Raw genomic sequence first — 27,608 nt, 5'->3', positions numbered from 1 at the left:
CCTGGTGATTCTATGATTCTATGATTCTATGACAGGATTTATTTCAGCGGGACGAGGCTCCTCCCCAGCCAATCCCCTCCCGCTCCCGCCCCGACAGGAAAAGCGCCGGGCCCCGCGGGCGGTGCCTACGCAGACCCGGAAGCGGCGCCGGGGCCGGAGCGGCTGGTGCGTGGGGTCGGGGGTTCGGGGCTGCCCTCAGACCTCTGGGGCGGCGGCGGAGGCGAGGAGGGAGGCGATTTTTTCCCCCCATCGCCGCGGCCGCGGCGATGGGGGGAAAAAAATCGCCTCCCCCCTCGCCCCGCCGCTTCTGGGGAGGTTTCTGTTTCGCCTGGTGGAGCCCCTGGGATGGGGGGAAAGGGAGGCGGTGTCTGGGCTTACCCTTCCTTTTTGTCGGCCTCTGATGCTGACAAGTAGTGGTAGCATCACCAGCAGAAATATATCTTTTTTTTTTTAAAAAAAAAACAAAATCCAACCCTAAAAAGCAGCTCCCAAGCTCTCGAAACGCTACTGAGTCGTGTGGGTCAATAAATTCAAACTGCTGGTAGGAGAGATTCCATAGATAGGAGGAACTCCTGACTCATAGGTTTCTGACTTAATGAGCGTGAGATGTGGAGAAATGGAAAGTTCAGCATTAAATCTAGTGACAGGACCTTATATTTAGAGTTGTTTTTTTTGTTAATATGAAACTCTTAATGATTGATTTAGGAAAATAGTGGAAGACGTCAAAAATAACTTGATAAATGCTGTGTTTAGCAAAGACCGGTCCTGAATCAGTCTAAGAAAGGCAGGGTATTAAAGGAGGTCTAATGTGTTAAATAAGTAATTAAATTATAATAAAATTTGAAGATTAAGATCAAAGCTGAATGTGGTGTAATGCCTTTAGAGGGAACGCTCTGTTAAAAGAGTGTAGATGATATTATGATTATAATATTTTGACAAAAACGATAATAGCGAAATGCTATGTTTTGGCTCTGGATATTATTATTTTTATTATTACTCTGGATATGTATATCATCATCATTATTATTATTATCATTATTATTATTATATTTTGACAAAAACCCATACTAGCAAAACATTATGTTGTTTTGGCACTGGATATGTACCCAGGATTAATACTCGCGTAGTTATATCTGTCGTTTTACGAGTTTAAAAACTCAGACCTTGAGAACCGATGAGTGACTTGCTGGGTTTTTTTAGATCCACTGGCTTGTATTCAAACTCATCTCTTGCAACTTGTTTTGTTTTGACCCATTGTACGTCACGCAAAATTAATTAGAGAGTAAGAAGGTAAAGGAAGAGAGCTGATTTCATACATAAGCTACCTCATCTCTATCACTTTGGATGGCATAGTAATTCAGTCTCTAATAGGCTGCTAAAATTTTCAGTAGTTGAGTAGACATCAGTGAAGAAACTGTGTTTGCTTGAGCCTTCTATGCTTTTTCTATCTGCTTAAATAAGATTCATCTTCATCTTGGTATAGGCCTAATGAAGGTTGCTTTGGAATACATGATGAAATACTTATTTACTGCTCGTGTGCTGTCTGGCTTGTTAGTAGCAGGGCTTTAGTGATGAGGAAATTTTAATTTGGAGATTTTTCAAATGATTTATGGAGTGGGCCATGCGTTGTTTCCTTGTTGACCTCTTCCTTACCTACTGTGTCTGCATCATAAATAGCTCTGTCTCTGTGGCATCTACAATAATTGCCAGCAGGGAGAAGTTATCTTATTGTACTATTGCAAATTGTACTGTCCAAGTTGACTGAGAACTGTAAGGGTTTGGGGTGCAGCGTTGGGGTTTTTTTTTGTTCAGATTTGAGATAAAAACTTTCTTCCCTTTTCTAGTAATTAAGAACTTTATCTAGATTTTAAACATGGTGTTGCTGCATGACTGAATTTAGAGTCATGTTGGGTGTCTGCGTTGTGTTGTTGCATTCTGTGTGCTCCATGTAATTGCCTGGATGTTTTGGGAGAGCTTTGCAAGAAACTCCACGTCTTATGTGAGCAAACAGCTAAACGAAAGTATAAAATCCAGCGTTGCTGCGCGTAGAGAAACGTGTTCAAAGCAATGAGAAGTTTCCTGTCTCTCTGTGGTGTGGCATGGGTACGATCGTGAGCAGCACAAAGCTGGGTGGCGTGAGGCTTCCTCGCCTCTCCTGTGATGCGCGGTTGGAGACTTCTGGTGGTGTCGTTTTGTGCGCTGGGGAGCTTTCAACCACGGTTTGTTCTCGTGGTAAACATGTACAGGAAATTCTGTCATACATCGTCTTCCAGTAGTGACAAGAAAGGCTTTTTTTTTTTCTTTTGAGTACCAGCTGTTTCTTATCAGTTAACACAAGCTGATACAGGGTCTTCTACCCAGCTGTTGAGAGAGGACCTTCCCATTAGTCCAGCTGCCATTTTGCTGTTAAGATTCATTAGATCCATGAAGATCTTTGATCTTGGAGCCTTTCTCTACATTTAATGGCAAAATCAGTCCTTTGATTGAATCAAAAAGGTATGGATATTCATCTGCCGCTGCTACTGTTTTGGCAAGGGGGAATTCTCCAGTTCTAATTGTATTTTAAATATTTTTAGTTTAATCAAACTTCTTTTTCTTTTGAATCTACGAAGTCCTGAGTATCTGACAGTTTATGTTTCAGGAGGAGCAGGGAAACCAGCTGTGTCTCTAGAAGTGATGTGACGTAAGAAATGTGAAATTCTAGAAATGAGAGAATTGTTCCTTAATTTCTTCCAGTAGTAACAAGTTCTAGCAAGTAGCTGAAAATACCTGTGTTAATTGTGACTTCTGTGTAGCTCATGTAAAAACAGCTTTTTTGTAAGTAGTTAGTTCAGTATCTTTACAGTTGTATTGAAGTGCAAATTCCAGAGCCAAAGTGATCTAAAAGGTCTGTATATGTATTTGCTGTCTTCTCTAATGCCAGATCTTTGTTGTGTATACCAAGTAATGGAATTTGATCACAGGTTTTGTGTCTTTTCAAAAGACCTTGTGCAGGTGTTTTGACCCTTTCCTGTAGTTTATGTTACTGCATCATTTAAAGACTTGTGTACAACAGAAAAGGGATTATAAAGCTTTCACATTGCCGGTTGATTTTTCAAGCAAAGTTTGGGGAGTAAAGGCTTCAAATACAGAAAGGAGTTGTCTCTGTGGCATTGATTTTGATTGTTGAGCTTGCTTTTGTTTCTGTTTCACTTCTTATTCCTCCACTTCGTTGCTCTTAATTATTTCTGTATATGTGTGGAGTTATGGTTGATATTTTTTTTTCTGTCTAATTATTTAAGTTCCTTTAGTGTATTTTATGAAATTATAATTCAATATCTTTAACCTTTTGTTTTTAAGGTGAAAGAGAAAGCTGTCTAAGCAAGGAGCAAAGATGCAGAGCACTCCGAATTACCTCTGGCTCTTGTCTGACATTCTAGGGCAGGGAGCTACTGCCAATGTTTTCCGGGGACGACATAAGGTTTGTGAGGAATTACTAATCTGAGTAACATGTAATATTGATTTCTTTTTTTTTTAATACGTGAGTGTCATCTTGAAATCAACAAAAAAACATTCAACATTTAGTCTTAAAGTTGAATATGTCTTTGTAACTATTCATACTTAGTTTTTAATTCTTAATATTCATCCATGGAATTAGAGTTCTATACAGTTATTTCTGGGGGTTTGGTTTTAATATTATTTGTCCTTTTGAAATGTTAACTGTTACTGATTTTTCATTGCTTCATTCTTCAGTCTTATGGGAAAAAATACTCCTTTCTTAAAAATTTAAATAGGTATGAAAGTCGTATCTGTTTTTATGACATATGTTGTTTTTATCTTTGTTAAATTCTCTATTTTTTCCCTATTGTGATTTTTATGATTTTGTACCATAAGTGAAATATTCTTAACATATTATTGTATCAGAGGTCGCTGTTAATCTTTGTGAGTCAGTGCTTCATACGTGTCTAGGTCACCATCTTCTTGGTGACGCGCCTTGAGTAATCGGTACCAAACAGTACATCTTTGAGCAGTTTTGCCATGTAAACAATATACTGATGTGCATGTTGTAACCTTAGTGAGAGGCTTAAATGACATTACTTGTGTAGGTCATTCCATTCCTATGGATTTCATGGTATGTCTCGCAAAATGAAAATAAGTCTGGTTGTGAAAGTAACGTTCCTTTATAGTGGTGGCAGCCTGAGCAAAATCATATGAAGTTATTTATGAGCTACAGTGTTTTCTGTGTTCCATGCTTGACTGTGAAGCAACACTAAGCCATAATTTAGCAGTCAATGTGCTTTTTCTGGGTGAGTGAATTTCTACACAGAATGATTCCTCTGTAAAGCATATAATTTCATGGTTGTACCTCTCCTTGCCCTCACTGGTCTGAGCGCACGACCTGCAGCTTGTTGTCAATGAGAGAACTTTTACCTGGGCACTAGCAGTGCATATAAGTGTTGCTGGACAACACACGTAGTCTAAGCACAGGAAGGCTTTGTCCTCAGAAAGAATCTGTTGCATACAAGACTGCTAACATAAGCTTATTCCTCAAGTGGGCACAGGGAGGTACTTTGCCCACTCTCAGCTGTGGGTGCCTGAGCATGTTGGGGCTCGGTCCCGCTTGAGAACTTAAGTCTCTGACTAAGTTCGTGTCTCTGCTCCTGTCATTTATTACATGATGTGAATCAGTTCAGGGTTTTGCGTGAGTAGTATGGACTGCTCGGTGCTGCCTTCTTTGAAGAAACAAAATGCTGCTTTACCAGTGTAAACGGAACAAAAAAAGAAAAAGAGCGCGATGTTTGGCTTCTGAAAGTTGTCTCTTAACTAAGCAAGCCATGATTCTCAACTATGGTATATGTATGTCTCTTACTGATTTGTGCAAGTGACTTACCTCTTGCTTAAACATTATGTTTCAGCTAAGTTTATGGATCATTCTTAAATGTGTAGCCTTTCTTATGCTAATTATTCTTCTTTAAAAGTATTTAGATTTTGTGGGCTAACTTTGAGTTTCCATTCTGCTAGTTAGTCTGTTTGCTTCTAATCTATATTGAGCTAAACCAGTATATATGTAGGTTTTTTTTTTTTAGTAGAGTCTTAATTTCCACCTTAACACAAAATACTATTTTGAACTATTTATAATCAGGATATGCTCGTATGCACAACAGAATGTCTCAAAATGCTTGGATGACAGGTATTTGTACATTTACCCGTCTTATGCTTGTGTTTGATTAGTAATTTGTTTGTTTTGAACAGAAAACTGGGGATTTATATGCCGTCAAAGTATTTAACAATATAAGTTTCCTTCGTCCTGTGGATGTTCAGATGCGCGAGTTTGAAGTATTGAAGAAACTAAATCATAAGAACATTGTCAAATTGTTCGCTATCGAAGAAGAGGTAATGAATGGTTGTAGTTTTGGTCTGAATTGCACCACAGTAATTGTCTTTTTGCTTTATCCTTAACCATAGAAGATAAAGTTACGTTTTTAAAGAATGGTAACATATATAAATACTCTGACCCAACCACCACTGGCTTGCTTTCAGCGTTTAGGCACAGGTTATGATTCTTCAAAGCCATCTCAAGAAGCCAGTCTGTTATGCTTTATCTTGAATTAGATTTTTAAGCTATCTACGTGTATAAATATTTAATACATACTGATACTTGGGAGTGTTTCAATAGTCTTGACGATTTTATGCTTTTGCTTTGCAGCCAAAGAAAAATTAGTAACATAGGACACAGAACTGTGTATTAGTAAGAATTGCAGTAGTTGTGCTGAAACTGAGACAGCGGAAATGACCCTGATGCTGAGAATAGTAGAGGAAAGAAGGACAATTGCTGCTCTCTGCTCTTCTGTGCCGTAGTTTCTCATTTTTCAGCCAATGAATACTGCTGTCAACCTGCTAAGTGCCTACAGCTTGAGGTGTTCTTAATTCCTCCTCCCCAAGTTAAAGTATGTGAAGCAATATAAAGATCCTGTGGTTATGTAGGATTTATAACTTTTATTTCACAAGTCGCAGATGCATATTCTTATTTTTTTTCCAGACAACAACTAGACACAAAGTACTAGTTATGGAATTTTGTCCGTGTGGGAGTTTATATACAGTTTTAGAGGAGCCGTCTAATGCCTTTGGTTTGCCAGAGTCTGAGTTCTTAATTGTTTTGAGAGATGTGGGTATGTAGACTTTGCTTTTTAGTCTTAATTTTTTGACTGAAATGAACTCATACTTGTTTTATTTAGCTTGAAGCAGTAAGAGACAAGGAATTTAAATGTCAACTAATTTAACAAATTAATATGGTCATATGGAGTCGCTTCTTATATTTATGTCTGTATTGTTTTAGATAGCTGCATTAAGAAGCCATTTCTATTTAAAGCATTACTGTAATTCTTTTTTTGTTTATTTGTTTCAAGATTATTTCTCATGCATTGGTCTGGTTTCTAGTGATAATTAATCTCAGAGGAGTAAATTAGAAAAATAAAGAGGTTCACCTGTGCCTTTCCTGAGTTACTTTATGGGAAGGAAGATGCTGAGAGCAAGAAGTGCTGTAATTTAGCTGCTTAAAAGGGAAAAAGGCAGAAATGCTTAGAACATTCTCCGGTCCTGGTCTTTTTGTTAATTAACTGTCCTGTCTAGTTGCCATTTCCAAATGCGAAAGTAAAACATATATATCATCCTAGCCTCAGTTATAATTCAGTGCTTCTACAGTCTGTGTGTATCAAGATGGGTACATAAAATCTGTATTGTTTTTTATTTAAGTTGCTGGGATGAATCATCTCCGGGAGAATGGAATAGTGCACCGTGACATCAAGCCAGGCAATATAATGCGTGTGATCGGTGAAGATGGTCAGTCAGTTTACAAACTTACAGACTTCGGTGCTGCAAGAGAACTCGAAGATGATGAACAATTTGTTTCTCTCTATGGCACAGAGGAGTATTTAGTAAGTCCATATGATTTCACTTTCTTGCAAAGAACTGTTTGAAGCCTGTGGTCCTTTGTGATGGGAATTGAACAGGTGAATCATAGAATGCTAGGTTGGAAGGGACCTCAGGGATCATCTGGTCCAACCTTTTAGGTGATCTGTAGTTTAAATGAGATGTCCCAGCACCCTGTCAAGCTGAGCCTTACAAGTGTCCAGAGTAGAGATATGTACACTAGAGGAATCTGCTGCTTCCCTGGGGAGATTATTATGGTGAAGATCAGACTGCTGGGAATTAGTATTTAAACCTCTTAATTATAATTGATTTTATAACTTTCCACTTTTTTTCACCTTGGGTCATGCCAGTTCTTCTGCTGATCTGAGCACAGCAGCCTTTCAATAATTTCCAGGCCTTGTGTGAAAGGAAGGACAATATTTTAGTTATTGTAGTTATTTTAGTTATTGTAGTCTTTGCCTTTGTGTCTGCAGACATTTTCCAGTTTGTATTTGAGCTGCTTGGATGCCATTAGGTATAGTTAAGATTCAGTTAACATCTTAGTTAGCCAGAGAGAGGCAGGTAGAGAAACATCAATATAATTGTCTTGGGCATAATTTTATTCCTGCCACATTTTCCCCACGTGTAGTATTGTTAACAGATATTCTCCTCTGCTATGGATCTTTTTCCAGCGTTGTTTCTGTTGTTACAAAATCATCCCAGAGCAATTCTAGCTTTGTCTTCTTCTTTAGTGGTTGTTCTATCCTAGGTAGGTAATCTTTATCTAAATTTTAAAATATTTTTTGCAAACCTTTTATTAAAGTGGCAATCAAACCCAGGAGCACTTCTGTCATGTTGTGTCAGGATGACTTAAGCAAGTTCTATGATACAAGCTAACTTTGAAGAGCTGGAAGTTTAAAATGACAGATTATCGTGAAATTAAGTGGTTTTTTGTTCTTTATATTGTTCACAAAGGAATTCTAACTTACTTTTTTCTGTTTGTTTTCATTTTCTCTTTAGCATCCTGATATGTACGAGCGGGCAGTTTTGAGGAAAGAACATCAGAAAAAGTATGGAGCAACAGTTGATCTCTGGAGCATAGGGGTGACTTTTTACCATGCTGCAACAGGGAGTTTGCCTTTCCGACCTTTTGAAGGACCTCGTAGAAACAAGGAAGTGATGTAGGTAATTTAGAAGGAGTATTTTATCTGTTCATAAATTAAATCAATCCCTGAAATGCTTTTATCAAGAAATCCTACACACATAGAGTAAACATTGAAATAGTGAAAATATTTAAGGAAAACGTTCTTTAACTTTGTTGTGGTTTAACCTCAGTCATCAGCTAAGCTGCTTGCTCGCTCCCCCACAGTGGGCTGGAGAAGAGAACTGGAAGCATAAAAGTGTGAAAACTTGTGGGTTGAGATAGACAGTTTAATAAGTGAAAAAATACCCCAACAAAAACCCCCTACCTCTAAGCTCAAAGGAAAACAAAACCAAGAAAAACAAGTGATGGGGAAAAAAAACCCAAAAAACCCACCACCAGCCAACTCATGCCCTGTCAGTCCCTGAGCAACTTCCACCCTGGCAAATTTTCCCCTTCAGCTTTTATTGCTGAGCATGATGTTGTGTGGTATGGAATGTCCTGTGGGATCAACTGTCCCAGCTGTGTCCCCTTCCAGCTTCTTGCCCACCTCCAGCGAACTCTCTGTCCAGGGCTGTGTGATAAATAGAAAAAGAAGCCATGATGCTGTGTAAGCGCTGCTCAGCAATGGTTAAAACGTCCCTGTGTTATCAACACTGTTTCGGTTACAAATCTAAAACGCAGCACCATATGAGCAATAATGAAAAAAATTAACTCTATCCCAGCCAAAACCAGTACAAAAATGCTGCTTCAACAAGGGTTTTACTGTGTGGCACCTTAAGGCCTGAATTAAGCATCAGAGTTTCCCCAAAATACTGATGTTTTCCCACACATCTTTTGTTCACCATGGCAGTAGGCTGGTCTCCTGCAGTGTGGTGTATGTAACTTGGATGCTCAGGCAAAACTATGGTATTCTGAACGTGGTTTTCAGTGCTGCACCCATTTTTTTTGCCTTTAAATAGTTGTCTTCCTAGGCAATCTTGAGTGCGCTACCTGAGAGACTGACATTTTTTTGAGTAGCAGTACCATGGCAGAAGATAACAGGGATAGCTCCTGAATGGGAAACAGAAGTTGTGTCTATGATAGGCCAGTTGCAATTGACTCCTGTTTCATATAACTCTTGTTCTGTTTTGTTGTTGTTCTGTTTGCATTTAAAAAATAAAGCAAGGTGGTACTTGGAAACTCTATTAGGTCAGTAACATCTTTGTTCTGGTACGCCATGCAAAGCTGACTCAGATATTCTTAGTTCAAGGAACTATCCATCCTCTGATTATCTCACAGGCATTCTTCTTGTATCCACTTGTGAGATAAGCAAGGGTCATATATTTTGTATGTACTTTGCCCTCAAAAAAGAGCACAACTAGAGTTTTCCATTGCAAAAAGCCTATCGCTCCTGATTAGTTTCATGAGAAGTTTGAGAAATGCTGGGCTCTTCAGTAAAGAGACAGACAGTGCCAAACTGCACCTGAGTGGCTGGGTTTACACTGGTTAAAAATACTTCAGCTTCCTTCAGTGATGCGTGAAATCTCTCCTAAGCTTTTCAGAAATCTGAAGTAGACAGACTTGCTTCTCCAACATAGCCCAGGGTGTTTCCTTTCCCTTGCTTGCTATTTTAGCACCACACTTTGTCAGCTTGTAAGTGAAACTTCCTAATTATTGCGTCACCTACAAATTTAGGCCAACCTGTTACGTTATTGGTGCCCATTTGAGGATTAGTCACAAAATATATGTGTGTATGTATAAAAGGTAGTAGTTGAAGTCTGTTATTTTTATAATGTGTCCCAGGTATAAAATAATCACTGGAAAGCCTTCTGGTGCTATTTCTGGAATACAGAAAGCAGAAAATGGACCAATCGAGTGGAGTCGAGAGATGCCTGTATCTTGTAGTCTTTCAAAGTAAGTTTGAACTTCTCACAAAGTATTTTAGTGCTACTTGAATGGGTTTTTCCAGTTATTGTCTCAGGACTGGGACTTCAGAACAGAGGTCTGACTGTTGCAGCTGTTCTTTTTGAATTCTTTGGTAGATTTCTACCATCTGCTATTAGGTTATTGGGTGTTTTTTCTTCCTATCTGTCCAAATAGAATCATAGAATAGTTTGGGTTGGAAGGGACCTTGAAGATCATCCAGTTCCAACCCCCCTGCCAAGGGCAGGGACACGTCCCACTAGATCAGGCTGCCCAAGGCCCCATCCTACCTGGCCTTGAACACCTCCAGGGATGGGGCAGCCACAGCTTCCCTGGGCAACCTGTGCAAGTGCCTCACCGCTCTTATTGTGAAGAAATTCCTCCTTGTGTTTAGTCCAAATCTACCCCTCTCCAGTTTATACCCATTCCCCCTTGTCCTATTGCTACAAGCCTTTGTAAGCAGTCACTCCCCAGCTTTCTTATAGGCCCCCTCCAGGTACTGGATGGTTGCTATGAGGTCTCCTCAGAGCCTTCTCTATAACTGCTAATTTACGAATGAGCGCTTGAAAATCTGAAGTGGTGTGAGTAGAAGAAAGGTACTTTATTTTTCCACCCTCAGGAAGGAGAATGAAGGTTTAATAAAATGGGAATGGATGGCTCCTGTTTCTTGCAAGAATGCGTCTTCAGACATTTAGAAAGATTAGGCAGTAGGAAGGAAATGATAAGAAAAGACGATTCAGAGCCAAGAACTGTTTTCTGGCAAAAATGCACATTAGCATATTTAACATTCCCATAGTATCTTTTAATTTTTTTTAATAGTCATATTTTTACTTCATATGTCATAAAACTTAGCAGGAAGAACCACGGAAGATCTAATCCCAATATGAACTTAAAATCACCTCCCATAACCCATCTACCTGCTTGTCTTCCTAAGACAAGTACTTTAAAATTACTGCTCTTTCATGGTAAAGGGAGAAACAAATTGTTCCACGAACAGAGTCTAGAAACAAACTTTTCTGACAGCCAAATAGGTAGATCCATAAGGGGTGTAGAGTCTGTTTTTTATAAATTCAATAGCTTTTACTGCGCAGAACTTGCTATCTATGTATATTTTTCATGATACTGCTCTGTTGCTTCCTTTGCTTATTCCTTATATTTGAAGTGCTTTAAGTAATTAAGGAAGCAGATTTCTTTCATTAAACATCTGTTTACAGTACTATTTTCGTGTAGTGTTTAAACAGTATTTACTGTTGTAAATTTATCACTAAAGTGAGTTTGAGCACAGCATCTGCTGACCTCTAATGGGGCTTTCAGTGTGTTTGTGAGCCACTGAGGATTGCTTTAAAATATTTCCAGTTTTACTGCTGGATTCAGGTTTGATGTGTATGCATTGTTAAAACTTCAGAGATGATGTTCACATGACACAGGAGTAGGATCCATACAGTTCCTTGCAATTCAGATTCTCAAAGCAGAAATACAAGCAGTTTAAACTGGCTTTTCTCCTAGAATAGTGCTGACTGTAAGGCAATAGTTGCCCATTTTAATTTGTGGCTCTTGAGTTGCGTGTGTGGGATACTTTTTTAGCCCCGTCTCAATCGGGATGAATTCCAGTAGTGCTGACAATCTAAATGAGTCTTTGCTAACCCATCTGATTTTGATTGAAAGCAACATAGTGTGCTCACGCAAGCAGCCCAGCCAGCAAACCGTAAATGGCAGTAGCTTCCTTCAAAGTGGTAAAATGAGATAAGTGTGTGTGGTGAGCTGGGTAAATGTCTGCTGCCCAGCAGTTAGCTCTACAGACTTCAAATCACGTGCAGTTTTCCCAATTCTTATGGAATTTGTCAGGCACCAAGGAAAACATATTTGCTAGCTGAGCCTAAAAAGGAAAGAAATAAAATACATATATCGGTGAAAACCAAGGGACATTTCCATTGAGTATTTTGTTGTTCAGGATAAGAAAAAAAAGTTACTGGAGTATTCCTCGAGGAATAATAGATCTGCTTTCACAAGACAAGTCAAATGAAGTATTGCGGTTGGTTACAAGGTGAAAAAAACCAAGTTGTCTTACCTCTCCCTAATGTCCTCTAGGGGTCTGCAAGTACTGCTCACACCTGTCCTTGCAAATATTCTTGAAGCGGACCAGGAAAAATGCTGGGGATTCGACCAGTTCTTTGCAGAGACGAGTGACATACTGCACCGAATTACAATCCACATCTTTTCATTACAGCAGATGACCTTGCATAAAGTCTATATTCACAGCTATAACACGTAAGTGTTCTGACTGCGTTACTTTGCTTTTGTTCAGGCAAGCAGTACTGTGACCTCAGGTCACCAGCGTTATGAACTCAGTAGCCTTTCCTTGGTGGTTTATATGAGGGGACGGAGGCTTGTAATTCTCTGTAGTCGCAGTGCATACAAGTATATTGACCATAAAATATTTCTAATGTAAATAAATCCATTGAAAGTCAAATCAGCTGGTCTTAATTGGTGAGGGAACACAGACTTAACCCTTGGTGTATTACAGCGTGTCTGTGTTCTTATTGGAACATCCCAGTTTGTATATGTTACTACTTTAGGAAGTAGCTTTCCAGACACTGTGTTCCACTCTTACTTTTCTCATCTTGCCCTCAAGAACACAAAATTTGCATATTATCTGTGTCTGACATGAAACTTTCACAGAGGTTCTGCAGTTGTAATCTATTTAGGATCCTAAGATATATGGAGTTCACTTCATGGTTGTTAAACGCTGATGTTAAAAGCTGTAAAGTCTGGTTTAGAGTTTGATACAGAAATAAATGACCTTTTTCTGCCTTATTACAGGTAATACAGAGCATATGTTATTCTTTTAATATGTGGACATATACAGTTATTTCATCAAATGTGTAAATGCAGTTCTGGCCTTTTCTTTTTTTCTTTTCTGTTCTGTCATTTACATTTTGAGAGAGTCCAAATACTGCTATTTCTGCAGAGAAATCTTGCATGTAATTTATTAGAATTCACCTTTATGATGATTTATATGCTAGCTGTGGTATTTAGAAGTGACAGTGTACTAATGCTGCACAGGAGGCAAATTGGTCCTTCCTGTTAGTATGCTTAAGGTTTTTTCTTCTTTGTGGGAGGTTTTGTTTGTTTGATTGTTTTCTGGGGAGCAGGGGGGAAGGGGTTTGTTATAAATTCTTATGCCTTGTGTCTATTGATTGCTGTAAATAAAATACCGACATGATAATCTGCTGGTCTGATAGCGTACAGGCTGAATTTTAGGTGTGCTCTTTTTGACACTTGAAACACCAGAGTTTTCTCTTGGGAGGAGCTAAAATACACTTCCTTCCCTCATCTGGTGTTGCCTGTTTTTACTGACCTTCAAACTCCAGGCCAAAGCAAGTTTGTTTACACAGACGTGCTTTGGGGGAAAATTTGAGATAGAAAGGGAAGTTTGATATATTGCAGGAAGTAGCATTTATTTTTGTAACAGGGCAAACTGGAGCCTTAGGCATTGTGCTACTTTTTGTGCTGCTTGTAAGTCACGTGTTTTATGTATAAAACCAGTTCTTAATTAATCGAAAGTAAAAAGGATTTTTTTATTTGGGCAATAAAAAATCTGAATTGCTGAACTATTGTAGTGAGCACTGCTGAGTATATTGTTTGTATTACAGAGCTGCTATATTTCATGATTTGGTCTACAAACAGACAAAAATACCATCTCAGAATCAAGAACTGATATATGAAGGTCGGCGTTTAATACTAGAGCCTGGGAGATTGGCACAGCACTTCCCCAGAACAACTGAGGAGAATCCTATCTTTGTAGTAAGCAGGGAGCCTGTGAATGTTGTCGGATTGATCTATGAAGAAGGTATATGAAAGTCACTTTCCCTTTCTTGTAGCTATCTTCTGTACATAGTTTGGGTTATTTAATTATAGTCTTATGTCTGTTATGTCTTAGTGTTTGAAGATGTTCACTGTTGATCTCTGAAGCTCTGAGTAGGCAGTCCAGTTTTTAAAAAAAATGCTGAATGTCCACTGTATTGTTACAGAAACAGCAGCTGCTTGTAATGTTCTTAGTGCTATGAACCAGAGCGTGTGTATGTTAAGATGAAGTGGTGCATATGGAGTTCTGCAGTTTTTTGAAACGTGACGCTTTAAACAAGTAGAAAGAAACATTATGGGATGTAATTCGAAGCTGGTTCTTTTGTTCCATTACTTCACTAAGTTGAAATTCAAGTTTTGCTTTGTGTTTTTTTTATTTGTCCTGCATGAGGTTAGCCTTTCTGTTAACAGAGGAGATCCTAACAACTTGCCTTTGCTTAGAAGATAAGGTAATGCCATAACAGATAAAAAAGAAATTAATTTTTTACATTTCCATTTGTCACTGAGAGGCTTACAAAGGGCCCTATGCACTTTTTCAATAAGAGATGACCTGGAGGACACGCCTCTAGTTGAGAGGTCAGTGTTGCCTTTGTCAGTGTGTCCTCCATACTGACTGCTCGGGCCAGCTGGCACTCACAGAGGTGCTGAAGGGTTTGGGTAGATGAGCTCTTTGTGGAAGGATCAGCAGGGCCTTTATATTGTCAGAGCTTTCTGAACGAGTCAGTGAGCATGAGAACGGGGAGATTGAGCTGATAGAGGCTACCCTCAGTTTGAAAGATCTGTTTGGTGAAGTCCTGCGCTTAAAGAGTCTTGGTGAAACTAAGCAGCCATGAAATAAGAGGGAACAGTCTCCCACGTGGGCAAACGTGGAGATGAAGAACAGAAGTAGACGTTTGGCTTTCTCAGCAGAGAGAGAGAGAGCTAGTGGAGACCTGCATGAAATCCATGCTATGTGGCATGTTCAAAAGTGGGTCTGGACAAGGAAGGGAAGGATAGTTTGCTGAAGATAGCAAGTTATTTAAAGTGTTTGAGACAAAAAGATTGGTTTTGAAGGTATGCATGAGAATCGCACAGTATTAAAAGGCTTGGCAGTAATAGGTTGGATGAAAATTCATGTATATGCATATAAAAACACTGTACAGGGTGGAGAAGGGAAACAGTCTGAACTTTTAAAGTCTCTTATAGAAAATAAGGCAATACAGATGTTTGTTTTATCTTTCAGTTTTACTTCCTAAAGTACATCAACGTTACGATTTGGATGCAGATGCCAGTATGGCTAAAGTGAGTGATTATCATTTTAATTTATATACCTGTCTCAGACAGTGATGCTGAGATGGCAGATGCTTGATTTTCAGATGAATAATGTTGATGACACTATATGCTGATGAGGATTCTGACTGACAGAAATGTGTTCCTTAACAAGGACTCCAAAAGAATGCTAAAGTGATACCTTGTATAGAGGGCTAAGTGCTTTGTGACAGGGAAAAGCCTGCCGCTGTGGGGTCCTGAAGTTAGCTAGGTTTGTAAAATCCCCTATGATGCTGCAGAACCTAACATAAGAAAAATAATGTTCATTTTTCTCTCGAGAGTTTCTAGAACTCTGCAGACAAGGGGAATTTCTATTGCCTCTGTTGCAAATTTTCAGACTCTCTGGGAGAAAAGTAGAGGATGTTTCATCCTTTTGGTCATTTTTCTGAAACTACTGAATGTATGTCTTGCCGTGCTCTGACTCTGTGACCACCATTTACACTCTGCCTATGAAATACTGGGTGCTGAGAAGCCGTATATTCAGGCATGGTAGTCTTGAAAGTGTATGTCTGTTTGAATACCAGAAGTTTTTAAAATTAATAAACAGAAAGTCACCAGTTAATATTAATTATTTAAAATGTTGTACATTAGCATTTCTGAAACTTTGTTCCCAGTTCTAAATAATGCAGCTAACTTGTAAGTGGAGATAGGTGAATAAAGAGAGTCCCTAGGCTTAGAATTTAAAAATGTGTCATCTTTACAAGTTTTTTTATGAATGTTTTTAATTCCTAAACTACTGAAGAAATTTACTTGTGACTTTCCAGAAATTAAAGTAAATCCTAAGAGTAAGTGGTGTCATTTTTGTTTGAGAGACTTATTTTCATCCCTAACAGACGTCTCAGCATAACTGAAAAAACTTGCTACCATGTTTACCTCTGCCTCCATAATGAGTGTTCGGTTATCTCCTGACTAAAGTTTGAGCGAAGTTATGCTTTTTAAACTACCATCTTCACGTTGCTCTTCCTTTTATTAATCTATGTTGCTTTCTTGTGATTAATTGACTCAAAACAGTTGTTAAGAGAAAGCCAGATTAGTACTAATGTTGTCTGTTTTATCCACCAGGCAGTAACAGGTATTGTATGTTATGCCTGTAGAGTTGCCAGTTCTTTGCTGCTTTACCAGGAGCTGATGCGAAAAGGAATACGATGGCTAATGTAAGCAGCTGATTCCATTTCAATGCACTTTTTTATTTTCAATTGAGATATGCCTTGATTATCAATACATAGTTCTGTAATCTCCCTGTATTGTGGCTTTCTGAATTTTTTTCCTTCTTTCTGTCAATAAGGAGACAAAAATATTTTTTTCTAACAGTAACGTTTAGGTATTTTCAATTTCACTTTCTTCTGTGGGTAATGGAAGTCTCACCTCTGGTAACGTGCAGGTACAATGGAGCACCTTGAGCAAGATAGTTTTATATGAGGATTATACTAATGCATCTCTAACTGAAAGCAATTCTTACTAGCAGTTGTTGCTGTAGGCATATCATTGTATTACTGATTGCTAGTAAGATGGCAGTTGAATATTTTTATTATGGACTAATGCTTCACTTTTTCTTTAGTGAAATAATCAAGGATGATTACAATGAAACGGTTCATAAAAAGACAGAGGTTGTCATCAGGCTGGATTTCTGCAGCAGAAATATTGAGAAAGCTGAGAAAATGTAAGTAGAAGCACTACCCTGAACTCATTGGTTTTTTTTTCATTATCATCTTCAATGACAGTGATAGTTTAAGTTATGTTTATTTATAGAGGTTTTGCCTATAAAAATTAATTTGAATTGGCATGGATTTGCTGATGACAGTGACTTAAACAGGTTTTGTAATATGCTTTACTCAAATTAGAGTATTAATTTTGCTGCTTAACCTAGTGGGAACAAGTGATTACTATTGGGTAGCAATTGTATATGTTCTTTGTCTTCTTTCTTCTTTGATTTAGTTCTCTTGCTGTTATTAACTTTAGAGGCTGTAGTAAAGCCTGGAGAAAAAGCTCCAGTAACTTTCCTTTCATTAGTGCTTTTGTCACTGAGTTTGCTTGTGTGTATTTATTAAGGATAACTTTGAGTGCTGTCCCTTTCACAGCTTTTAAGATTGTAGCATTTTCTGCATGGAAGGAATTTTAACGTTGGAATATAATGGAGCAACTGAAAAAAAACCCAGCAAACAAATCAAAACCAAACAACACAAATCTCACATAAAAACAACCCCAAGTCCCCAAAAAACAGCTGCATTATGGTATCATTAGATCAAAGTGCATGCTTGTAGGGATGCCAAAAGTAAACTACGCAGAAAATTATATTTCTGGTTTTTTTAGGTGCCTGACTATTATGTTACTTTTGTCTATTTTGGTTAATTCAGTGGCAGAGGTCTGTATCACAGAATCTCACTGTTGCTTATGTGGACCTATTTGGATCTATAGTTTAGAAAGATTTTTAGTGCACTTTCCTTAAAATTGACAAAATTTATAAGGAGCAACTAAAGAATTATCTTTTAGCATAAGAGACTCTGAGGAGACCTTATAGCAGCCTTCCAGTACCTGGAGGGGGCTACAAGAAAGCTGGGGAAGGACTTTTAACAAGGGCATGTAGGGATAGGACTAGGGGGAATGGCTTTAGATTGGAAGGTGGAAGATTTAGGTTAGACATTAGGAAGAAATTCTTCACGATGAGGGTGGTGAGACACTGGCACAGCTTGTCCATGGAAGTGTTGAAGGCCAGGTTGGATGGGACCTTGAGCAGCGTGGTCTGGTGGGAAGTGTCCCTGCACATTGCAGGGCGGTTGGAACTGGAAAGTCTTTAGGGTCCCTTCCAACCCAAACCATTCTATACTTCTATGAAAACAAACTCAACAATGAAACTAGCAAGATAACAATGTGCATGTCTGTGTAACCTGGTTAGAAACCAATAAGACTCTAATCCAAAGACTTCTTCAAGCAGCTAGTTGATAGGTCTGGTTCTTATTCATTCTGTATTTGGTACAGAAAGCTTCTTCCTGCATTTTGCTGGATCCCCACAGAAGGCGGCCACTTACAGCTCAGAAGAAAACACTGTAGGTTCTGATTTGTGTCTCCAGTGTGTTCAGCAGCATCTCAGATCAGCAATTTGAACAAAAATTACGTCCATTTGCAAACTGGAGTAGTTCTCATGAACAGAACTTTGCTATGCGTTAACACGTGGTCTTTAGGCTCCTTACAAACAGACAGGATTTTGAGCTTATTTGACTTCAGAATACTTTTATGGAGTTAGCAAAGTACATGTCTTTGTCCTCGCTTTTCAAGGCTGTGCTTCAAAGCATGACAAAGCTTTTATTTGAAAAGATAAAAAAAGTATTGAACTTGCACAAAGTAAACATTTTTGGAAAGGAGCTGAGCTGGCTGTGGTGGTGTTTATAAAAATAAAATGTGCCTGGGACTCAACAGGAAAGATATCATCCTGAATTATTTACTTGATACTTGAGCTACAGTCATATGGAAAGTATCAATATGAACGGATGGTGCTATCAACCCAGCCTTTGAGGTCTTGTTAACTCAACCAGCCTGAGGTTTTTGGTAACTCAGCCTTTCCACTAAGTTTCCACAGAAAAGCATTTTGATGCAGTGGAGTATTAGTTTCTTGTGTGCCGTTGACTGCTTGAAGTAATTTTAATTTGGTAACCTTTTAAAAATGATTTGAGGAGAGGAAATAGTTTTCCACTGCCTGTCAAGTACAAGTAATGAAAATTGAATGAAGAAGTCAGTCAAACTTTTTTAACAGGTTGAATATAGGAAAAAAATTCAAGGAATTGTTTCTTCGTAACTAACATATGTATGTTATTGATGCCTGTTAAAGGTTGTCCTTGTTTCTTCATTGGTGCTTTGTATTTCATAGAAAAGAAAAAGGTAGTTCTTTTTAATCTCTGGATTCAAAGAATATTTTGAGTATATTCACCATGGGTTTTTTGTGGTCAGATATGAGAATTTGATGCAGATCAACTTGGAAGCATCAGAAGTGGATGAAATTTCAGAGATACACACAAAGCTGTTGCGTGTAAGTATCTCACAAAGCCGTATCATTCTCAAAATGGTGTCTCTAAAGAAGAAGCCAATACGTGATAACACGGATTTTTTCTTTGAATAGCAGCTCTGAATTTTCAAAGTAATTTCTAGATTGCCAGTAGTTGTTAAAGTGCCCCTATCAAGATGTGGAAATCTTTCTGAAAACAGAGTAAATCCTTTTATTAGTCCAGTGTTGTGAAAATACTAAGAAGTTCCTAAAAATAGAGTTTTGTTGTAAAAAAATTACAACAATGAAGTATGTTTTACCTTGATGTTTTTTTCCCCTTTTCCTTAAAGAATTTTTAACTACTTTATTGGCTTTCTGAAATGATAGATACACAAACACGCTTCAGAGTGATCTGAAATATACTTTACGCATTGGTGTCCTGTGAGCAATTATAAGGTTCTCCATTCCAAAAGCAAAAGGTGAAAAATGCATTTTTCTTCTAAAGATTATATGAACTGCGGAGGAGGAAAGATATGATTTATGTGGATAGTCATTTTATGAATTCTTAACAAACCAAAAGAACAAGTATAGATGTAAATAGGAAATTCATGAAAGTTAGAAACTTAATGTTGAGGGTGCTGAAAGAAGATAAATATTAACTGATAGAAATGCTAGATTCAAAGATGATTTTTTTTTTTTTACTAATACCATGTTCTGTCAAAGCTTAGGCACATAATTGGGCGTATTTCTTTAATGAAGGTCAGTGAAACAAATATGTCTGTAGTATTAATGTGCTCAGTCTGTTTTTCAGCCTCAAGTGACTTTTTCCTTTACCCAGATTGAACTTTTTTGCTCTCACGCAGCTCTCTAGCTCTCAAGGCACAATAGAAAGTAGTCTTCAGGATCTCAAAAACAAACTTTCTCCTGGTGGTTTACTGGCTGACACCTGGGCAAATCAGGAAGGCATGCATCCGAAAGACAGAAAGTGAGTAGTAACTGTATTAATTGTTTTAACATGTATTGAATTTTACATTGAGTTGTAATTCATAGAACTCATTAACGTGTACTTTAGTTTTTATATTTCATTTTCTTCCTTTTGTTACTCTAGTCCAGAAAGGCTGCAGACGCTGCTATGTTCCATCACAGATATTTATTATCAGTTCAAAAAAGATAAAGCAGAACGAAGTAAGTAACTTATTTGATTCATTTTTCACATAAGTTGTAATGTAAAGGACAGGTCAGTCCTTGTTCTGCTAGGATATTTGTGGTAGGAATGGAGAGTTAATCAGTAGCATTGAATATGTCTGTAGGTCTTTCTTAGTGAGCTATCGTCTTAAACCCACATGACTAAAACACCACTATTAATCTCATAAATTTGAATTGCAAGACTGGAGAGGAGAAAGGAAAAGTAAATGACCGTATTTACCTATCAGGACAGGAGAAGGAAACCATATAGGAACTGGGTAAACTTATAGGAGTTTTACATAAATACAATTAACAGAATTAAACTGGTAATGTCTGTCATCTGCTCTGATCCTAGGGCTTCCTTATAATGAAGAACAAATTCACAAGTTTGACAAGTAAGTTTTGAAGTTACCTTTGCGAAATACTATGATTGCTTCCAGGTTCTTCAGGTGCTCTTGCCAATAACCTCTTCTGTTGATTTTTATTACAAATTATAACCTCTTTAGGATTGCTTCGCAAAAAAGTCCTGTAAATATCTTAAATACGTAGCGGTGCCAGGAAATGATAATGAGGTGCTTTCTGGCAGCAGAGTTTCCTCACTGATAGACCTTTTAAATGTAGATGTGAGATACCTGTTATCTGGGCATAACTGTCTTATAGGAAGCACATATTTTTTCCTGGTTTTTTAGGAAGGAAAAAGCCTTCACTAACAGTAAAGTGACTTTGTAATTAAAGTGGAGATAATTTTCTACAAATGAATAATATATGGGCTAGCTGAATGACAGTGATTTAATTTTTCAGGAGCTGTGGTACACAAATTTTAATGCAGTTCTCCATGACTGTTTAAAATTTTCACTTTCAAGAGATGTCCACATTAAGTGTATGTAACCCTGGGTGTCTAGATTGCCATTAGGCTCCACTGACAAACTCTTGAGCAACTGTAAACAGCTGCTCTCCTCATATGCTGCTGTACTTGTCTCGGGATAGATTCAGCTCCTCATACACAGATCCCTGATACTGTTTAAGTTGCCCTAAGGTAAAAAACTGTCTGGATAGCCAAAGAGTTGCAGTGAATGGAGTTACGTCCCATTGGCGAACTACCTGAAAGGAGGCTGTAGCAAGGTGGGTATTGGTTAATTCTCCCAAGTGACAGGTTATAAAATAAGAGGGAACAGCATCAAGTTGCACCAGTAGAGGTTCATATTGGATATTAGGAAAAATTTCCTTTCTGAAAGGGTTGTCAAATGTTGGAGCATGCTGCCGAGAGAGATGGTGGAGTCACCATCCCAGGAGGTGTTTAAAAGATGTGTAGATGTGGTGCCTGGGGACATGGTTTATAGGTGGACTTGAAAGTGTTGCATTTATGGTTGGACTTGATCTTAATAGTCTTATCCAACCTAAATGGTTCTATGATTCTAAGGTGTCTGATATATGTTCTGAGATGGGCAAGTAGGATACAAGACAAGGGGGAAACCTACGCCTTTCTGGTTGGACAGTTGGAAGCAGGGCAGGGTATCCGTGTGCATCAGAAATGAAGGTAGACACTTGTGTTTACTTATCTAAGTTCTTCTCCTAATGGCTGGTCAGTTGAGTAGTTCTCTGGATTTTCCTGAGTACTGTATGAATTTAAACACTGCTGCTGTAACTTTCCAAGATCTCTTGCTGTTGCTGAAACTCACGTGGCTTCATTGACAAATTACAGACAGAAAGCAAATGTGCAGAAGGCACTGGTATTCTCATAACTGTTGCCACTTGATTTTCCCATTGTGAAAGACAAATGGGAAACTTCCAGTGGCAGGGAGGTTGCCTTATGATAAAAGACAACAGAGGCAGGAAACGTAAGACTGATTTTGATACACTGAAAGCGACTTTGACACATGACTGCCTTGCAATAGCAAGGGACTGAAGTTAACACGAGAGATAACATGAGCAATAATTTTGTCATATGTTTTTAAGGATATAGTTGGAAAACAGGCAAGCATAGAGACACAATCCGTAGCTTATTTTGAAACTATACTCCCTTAGGCAGATGGAAGAAATTTTAGGGTTTTTTTCTACTATTCAAACCATGTCCTCGCATTAATATGTGAATAACCTTAAATAAATATGCTTAATTTTCATGGGTTGGAATAGTGGTGTATTGTCTACCATGAGTCTCTCCTTCGGTTTGTTCAGGTATCTTTGAGATCCTAACTACATCTTATTTTACTTGATTGACCCCAGAGAGAAATAGCAGTGTTTTTTGTTAAGAACTGTGTGCCATTAGTAGCCAAGACTGACCTTTGTTATATTTACCACTAGAGCAGCACTTGATTCAGATTTTTCCTGGTCAAATGACAGGTGTGCTTGCCTGATGGCAATCCAGCCACACTCCAGCCAGAATTTGATTAACCATTAGCTACTGTGCAAGACTTGATGAAATACCAGAAGCAGGTGTCAGACTGCAGTGTCCCAGTATCCTTTAGTTTTTCTTACTGGTGCACTGTGTGGCATGGTGAGGCAGTTACACTGGGATCAGTCTGCAACACTAACCAGAACTAGGTTCTGGTTTGCTTCCCTGACCTTATAAGCTTGCTTTTTTTCCTTGTCCTAAGTTGACCCCAAACCCCTTTCTTCTTGCATGTATATTACTCAACACAAAGAATTATTCTTATATGCTGGAAGTTCCAAGTATCTGCAGAAGGCAAATAAGAAATAGTAAGGATTTCTGTCTTTTTCATTTAGAATCTCTTTTCCTTAAATACACCTGCTTGGGTAGATACTGACTCAGGGAATACATTTGGCCATTTATTCATATATAAAATAATTGCAAGTAAATGCTTCATTTTTTTTTCTCCTCGCTAGGCTATATTGAAATATTAACTGTCAGTTCATGCAGCAAGTTTAATTCTTATATATTACAACAGTGTGCATAAAGTTGGCTGAAGGGATTTAAAGTCTACATACCTCTTCTTCAGGCTTTAGAAAGTAAGTTAGAGGAATGAGGTTTTGAAAGCAGTTTAACGCTGTTCTGGTTGTTTCTGTGTTGCAGGCAGAAGCTGTATTTGCACGCCACAAAAGCCATAGCACTATTCAAAGATGAATGCGTCAGCAAGTATGATGCATTTTTGGACAAGGCTGAGGACTGGACAAGGCAAGCTATTGGTTTCTTTAATAATTGGCAATGTTCACTGCACCACTTTTCTTTGAAGAGTTTCCTTTTATAAACCTTTTTTCTTTTAGGAAGATGCTTCACACAAGGAAGCAGTTACTGGCTCTCACCAACCAGTGTTTTGATATTGAAGAAGAGATATCCAAATACCAGGATTATATAACTGAGGTAGAAGATTCAACATTCTGTAAAGTTTTTGCAGAGATAAGAGACTATTCTGCTTTGTTTACTGTCAATAGTAGTGTTTATAGTGAGTCATATATTCATGCAGTTGTGTTAAAATACAGGGCTGCCTGGATTTAGTCTGTGCTCTGTAGTGGCTTCACTGCTAAAGCTGGAGTGGTGTGGAGAGTGGTGTGTTTTGTGTTTTTTTGAAGCCTGAGTTGATTTTGGAGTTTGTGGGTGTTTTCGTTTTGCCTTTTTTGGTGGGATTTTGTTTTTTTTTTTTTTGGTAGTGTTAGCATTTCCCCAGAAAAATCTCTGCAAATGGTTGTGGGTTCATTGAATGTCATAGAATCATAGAATAGTTTGTGTTGAAAGGGACCTTAAAGATGATATAGTTCCACCACCTGCCATGGGCTGGGACACATCCCACTAGATCAGGCTGCCCAAGGCTCCATCCAACCTGGCCTTGAACACCTCCAGGGATGGGGCAGCCACAACTTCCCTGGGCAACCTGTTCCGGTGTCTCACCACCTTCATTGTGAAGAATTTCTTCCTAATGTCTGATCTAAATCTTCCAGTTGAAAGCTATTCCCCCTCATCCTATCACTCTGTGCCCTTGTAAACAGTCCCTCCCTAGATTTCCCGTGGGCACCCTTCAGGTCCTGGAAGACCACTATCAGGTTTCTCTGGAGAGAGATGTCTATCAGCTTCCTTACTACTGTAATGGCTTTATGAAGTATCATTACAATGAAAAATTTAAAAAAGGATTTTAAGGTGGACATTAAGGTGCATAAGACAACTTGGATTGTAAATTACATTTCCCTTTTATCTATTGCAGTTACAAGATGCTCTGCCGCAGAAAATATTTGCAGCTTCCAGTGGGATGAAACATACAATGAATACAGTCTATCCAAGCTCAAACACGTTGGTGGAAATGACTCTTGGGTGAGGATTTCTTAATTGGATTTATGTAATATTATATACCTGTTATATGGGTGAATAGGAAAAAAAAATATGGTTGACTTAGTGATTTGTTACAAGAATTTTGTATTGAAAAAAACTTTCTAAAATGGTGATACAGATTGGGAAGCTTTTAGTAAATAACCAGCCTGTTATCTGTCCCTTATTCTGTATGTACTGACAGGTTGCTGAAAGCTTTGTGGTGGTGAGTGATCACAGCAGATAACTCTTTTCTATGAAACTTCTTAACCTTTCTTTTGCTTCTTGTTACTGCAGTATGAAGAAACTCAAGGAGGAAATGGAAGGGGTTGTTAAAGAGCTGGCTGAGAACAATCACATTTTGGAAAGGCAAGCAATTGTTTTCCCTTTTTTGTGGCTGATATTAGGAACAGGTTTAATTTGGTATATTTTGTAGATCCAGATGTTAAACTAAGGGACTATAATCTCTTCAACTGTAAATATATTTTTGAACTGTTCATCTGAGGTGTGACAAAAAAAAGAATGTATCCAAAGCCTTGAAGTGTTACTGTAAAATCATTCTGATACAGCATTATGTAGAGCTAATAGAAATACCTGTTGCACAGACAGATTAATTCTGAATATAAACACAATACTTTTGTGGCAACCTAGTGGTGCCTTTTAATTGCTCACTTTTAGATGTATTTTTTAGCAACTGTGGAATCAGACCAATCTGAATGAATGATTTTTCAGTTTTTAGATTACTTAAAGTGAAGATGAAGATGCTTTGGTTTTTTCCTTCTTCTGATGATGATAAAATTTATAAAAATAATGATCTCCTGAAAGCTTCAGGGTAAATTGCTGGTGGAGCTGAGCTTAGCTTCGAGCTGAATTGGGTTTGGTTTGTTCCCCACCCCCAGTCCCATACTTGGAGCGTAGTATCCTTTCTTCTATCTTCTTTGCACTTACAAAAGTTATACAAATACATGTATTGGCATATGGCAGGGAAAAGAAAAACCCATAAATAAATCACAGTGAATTAAAGATTAATTCTATAATCTAGTGATTCACCTAAGCATACACTGTTTTTTCGTTTTAGATTTGGTGCTTTGACTGTGGATGGTGGCCTGTGAAACATGGACTGTGTGTAGCTGTCAGAGGACATGGAGAGGACTTGTAAATTTTTTTCAAAGGGGAGAAAAATACTCTTGGGACATTTAAAGGCAGATAATACATCCGTATCCAGGCTTTTTCCCTCCTCTACAACTGTAGTATTATGAGATGTAAATATGTATAATATGTAAATATAAAAGAATATATCTTTTTTTGGTCAATGTTAGAATGGAGTTACTCCTGGCAGGGAATTTAGCCTCTTGGAGGATCGCTGACAAAGTCCTAAAGGCAGAAGTGTTGTTGATGAAATCGACTTTTGTTTGCTTTGAATATTGCCCCTTTTTCAGAATGCAATTTAGTGTTTATTGGAAGAGGACTTGCAGAACTCTAAAACGTCATGAATGGCCTTTAAAGGGTGTTTCAGATTTCCTTTAACCACCACTATTGTTTTGGACTCCAGCTGAATAAGTGATCATCACACAATATGGCGACTGTTTTAAATGAGATCTTTTTAAAGAGGTGTGAAGAGGGACTAAAAGCACAGATAGGACAAAGTGGAAATGCATTTCTCTTTCCTTCACATCCAAACTGTAGTTCACTTGTACTTGAGAAAACAAATTAATGATATTTTTTTAAGTTCCTCTCTGTATCTGGTGCCGTGTTGTCTATAATCATTTGACCGCTCACTCCACATTGTCAACACTGAACATAAAAATGCCATTTCTAGAGTACATAATTTTTAGAATTTCTCTGAAATCTCATTGTTCACCACAAGAGAAGCAGGTTCGTAAAATAAAACAGTTTTTTTTCAGATCCTGTTTTCTGGGCATAATTTTTAAAATTTTTAAAAATCAGTCCTAGGAGAATTTGTGGGCAATTGGTGAATGAGACAGTGTCCTGCCGCAGTGGCAACCGAATACTGGAAAAACAAGGTACCACTCTGGATCTTTAAAAGGGACTACATCCACTGCTGACTTACGAATGAGGTCTCAACCTTGGGTGGAAAATTTAGCAAGACTGTATATTTATTTTCCAGTACCAGTGGTTATTACTTTCAGTACTACATGATTGGGTTGCAGAGATGAAGAATGAAACAGCCTGCTCCAAAATATGTAGAAGAAGAGGAAGAGAAGAGGAAAACAGACAAAGTCAGAAAGCATGCCTTGCTTTGGGTGCTACAGGTATGCCTAATTGTTTCAGATGAAGAGCATGGAAATATTGCAGGACTCATTCATCCCTTGTGGGAACCTGGCTGTGGATGTTCAGTGGTGTCCGACACCATCTCTAGTTGCTGTATTAAATTGGTAAGAAGAGCTGGACCAACTATATTTAGACTTTTCTATACTAAATGGTGTAAAGAGTGGTAACCTGTGATGGCATCTGATAGTTTTGTGATGCTTCTTCCCTGCTTATCCAGGTCAGAATACAAAATACTTCCATTGCATTTTTTTTTTAAAAAATATTTGAATAGAAACTTATGAGATCTATAACTGATGCTTTGTTAAAAGAAAAAGAAATTCACTGCTGTGATATTAGAGAACTGCTTTCCAGCATTCTTGGTTAAATCAAATGTTACATAGGAATTCAGATATTTTGAACCACACGTGAGCACCTTCTTACTTTGCAGGCTTTGTCCCCCCTAAAAAATCTAGCTATGCAAAAGGAGTGCAAGTGTTTAATATGTGTTTTTCCTTGGTGAGCCGTGGCATTCTTATATTTTTTTTTAAATACCAGATTCACGTCTAACTGGAATGTTTTAGTGCCTCCTACATTTGTTCATTCACGTCTGCAGTCTCACTGTCAGTAAAACACATGCATAAGTGTTAAAATAATTTGGCTCTCAAATTGTACGTAAATTATGAATGGGTTCCAGTATTACGTCTGTAGCACCTTGTCTTTTCAAAGGTTGTCACTTTTGAAAGAAATCAAATGTTTGTGTGAATATATAATTTTAAATTTCTATATACTGAAGCAGTCTGAAAAAGTTAATTGCA

General features: G+C 38.1%; 1 protein-coding gene across 1 annotated transcript; it reads left to right on the top strand.

Annotated features, from left to right (window-relative positions):
• Positions 1-143: 143 nt before the first annotated feature.
• Positions 144-27,061, top strand: TBK1 (TANK binding kinase 1). The gene is made up of 21 exons (XM_069853099.1): positions 144-165; positions 3,340-3,460; positions 5,233-5,373; positions 6,020-6,149; positions 6,733-6,914; positions 7,909-8,069; positions 9,815-9,925; positions 12,023-12,202; positions 13,588-13,784; positions 15,021-15,079; positions 16,169-16,260; positions 16,665-16,766; positions 19,049-19,127; positions 19,946-20,067; positions 20,191-20,267; positions 20,623-20,662; positions 23,299-23,400; positions 23,490-23,586; positions 24,422-24,528; positions 24,820-24,891; positions 25,601-27,061. Exons 2-21 carry the CDS (start codon positions 3,374-3,376, stop codon positions 25,632-25,634), a joined length of 2,172 nt encoding a protein of 723 aa, XP_069709200.1. The 5' UTR covers positions 144-165; positions 3,340-3,373; the 3' UTR covers positions 25,635-27,061.
• Positions 27,062-27,608: the final 547 nt, after the last annotated feature.

The sequence above is a fragment of the Phaenicophaeus curvirostris genome, chromosome 1, assembly GCF_032191515.1.
Source record: "Phaenicophaeus curvirostris isolate KB17595 chromosome 1, BPBGC_Pcur_1.0, whole genome shotgun sequence".
Lineage (NCBI taxonomy): Eukaryota > Metazoa > Chordata > Aves > Cuculiformes > Cuculidae > Phaenicophaeus > Phaenicophaeus curvirostris.
This window is presented reverse-complemented; position numbering and strand designations above follow the sequence as displayed.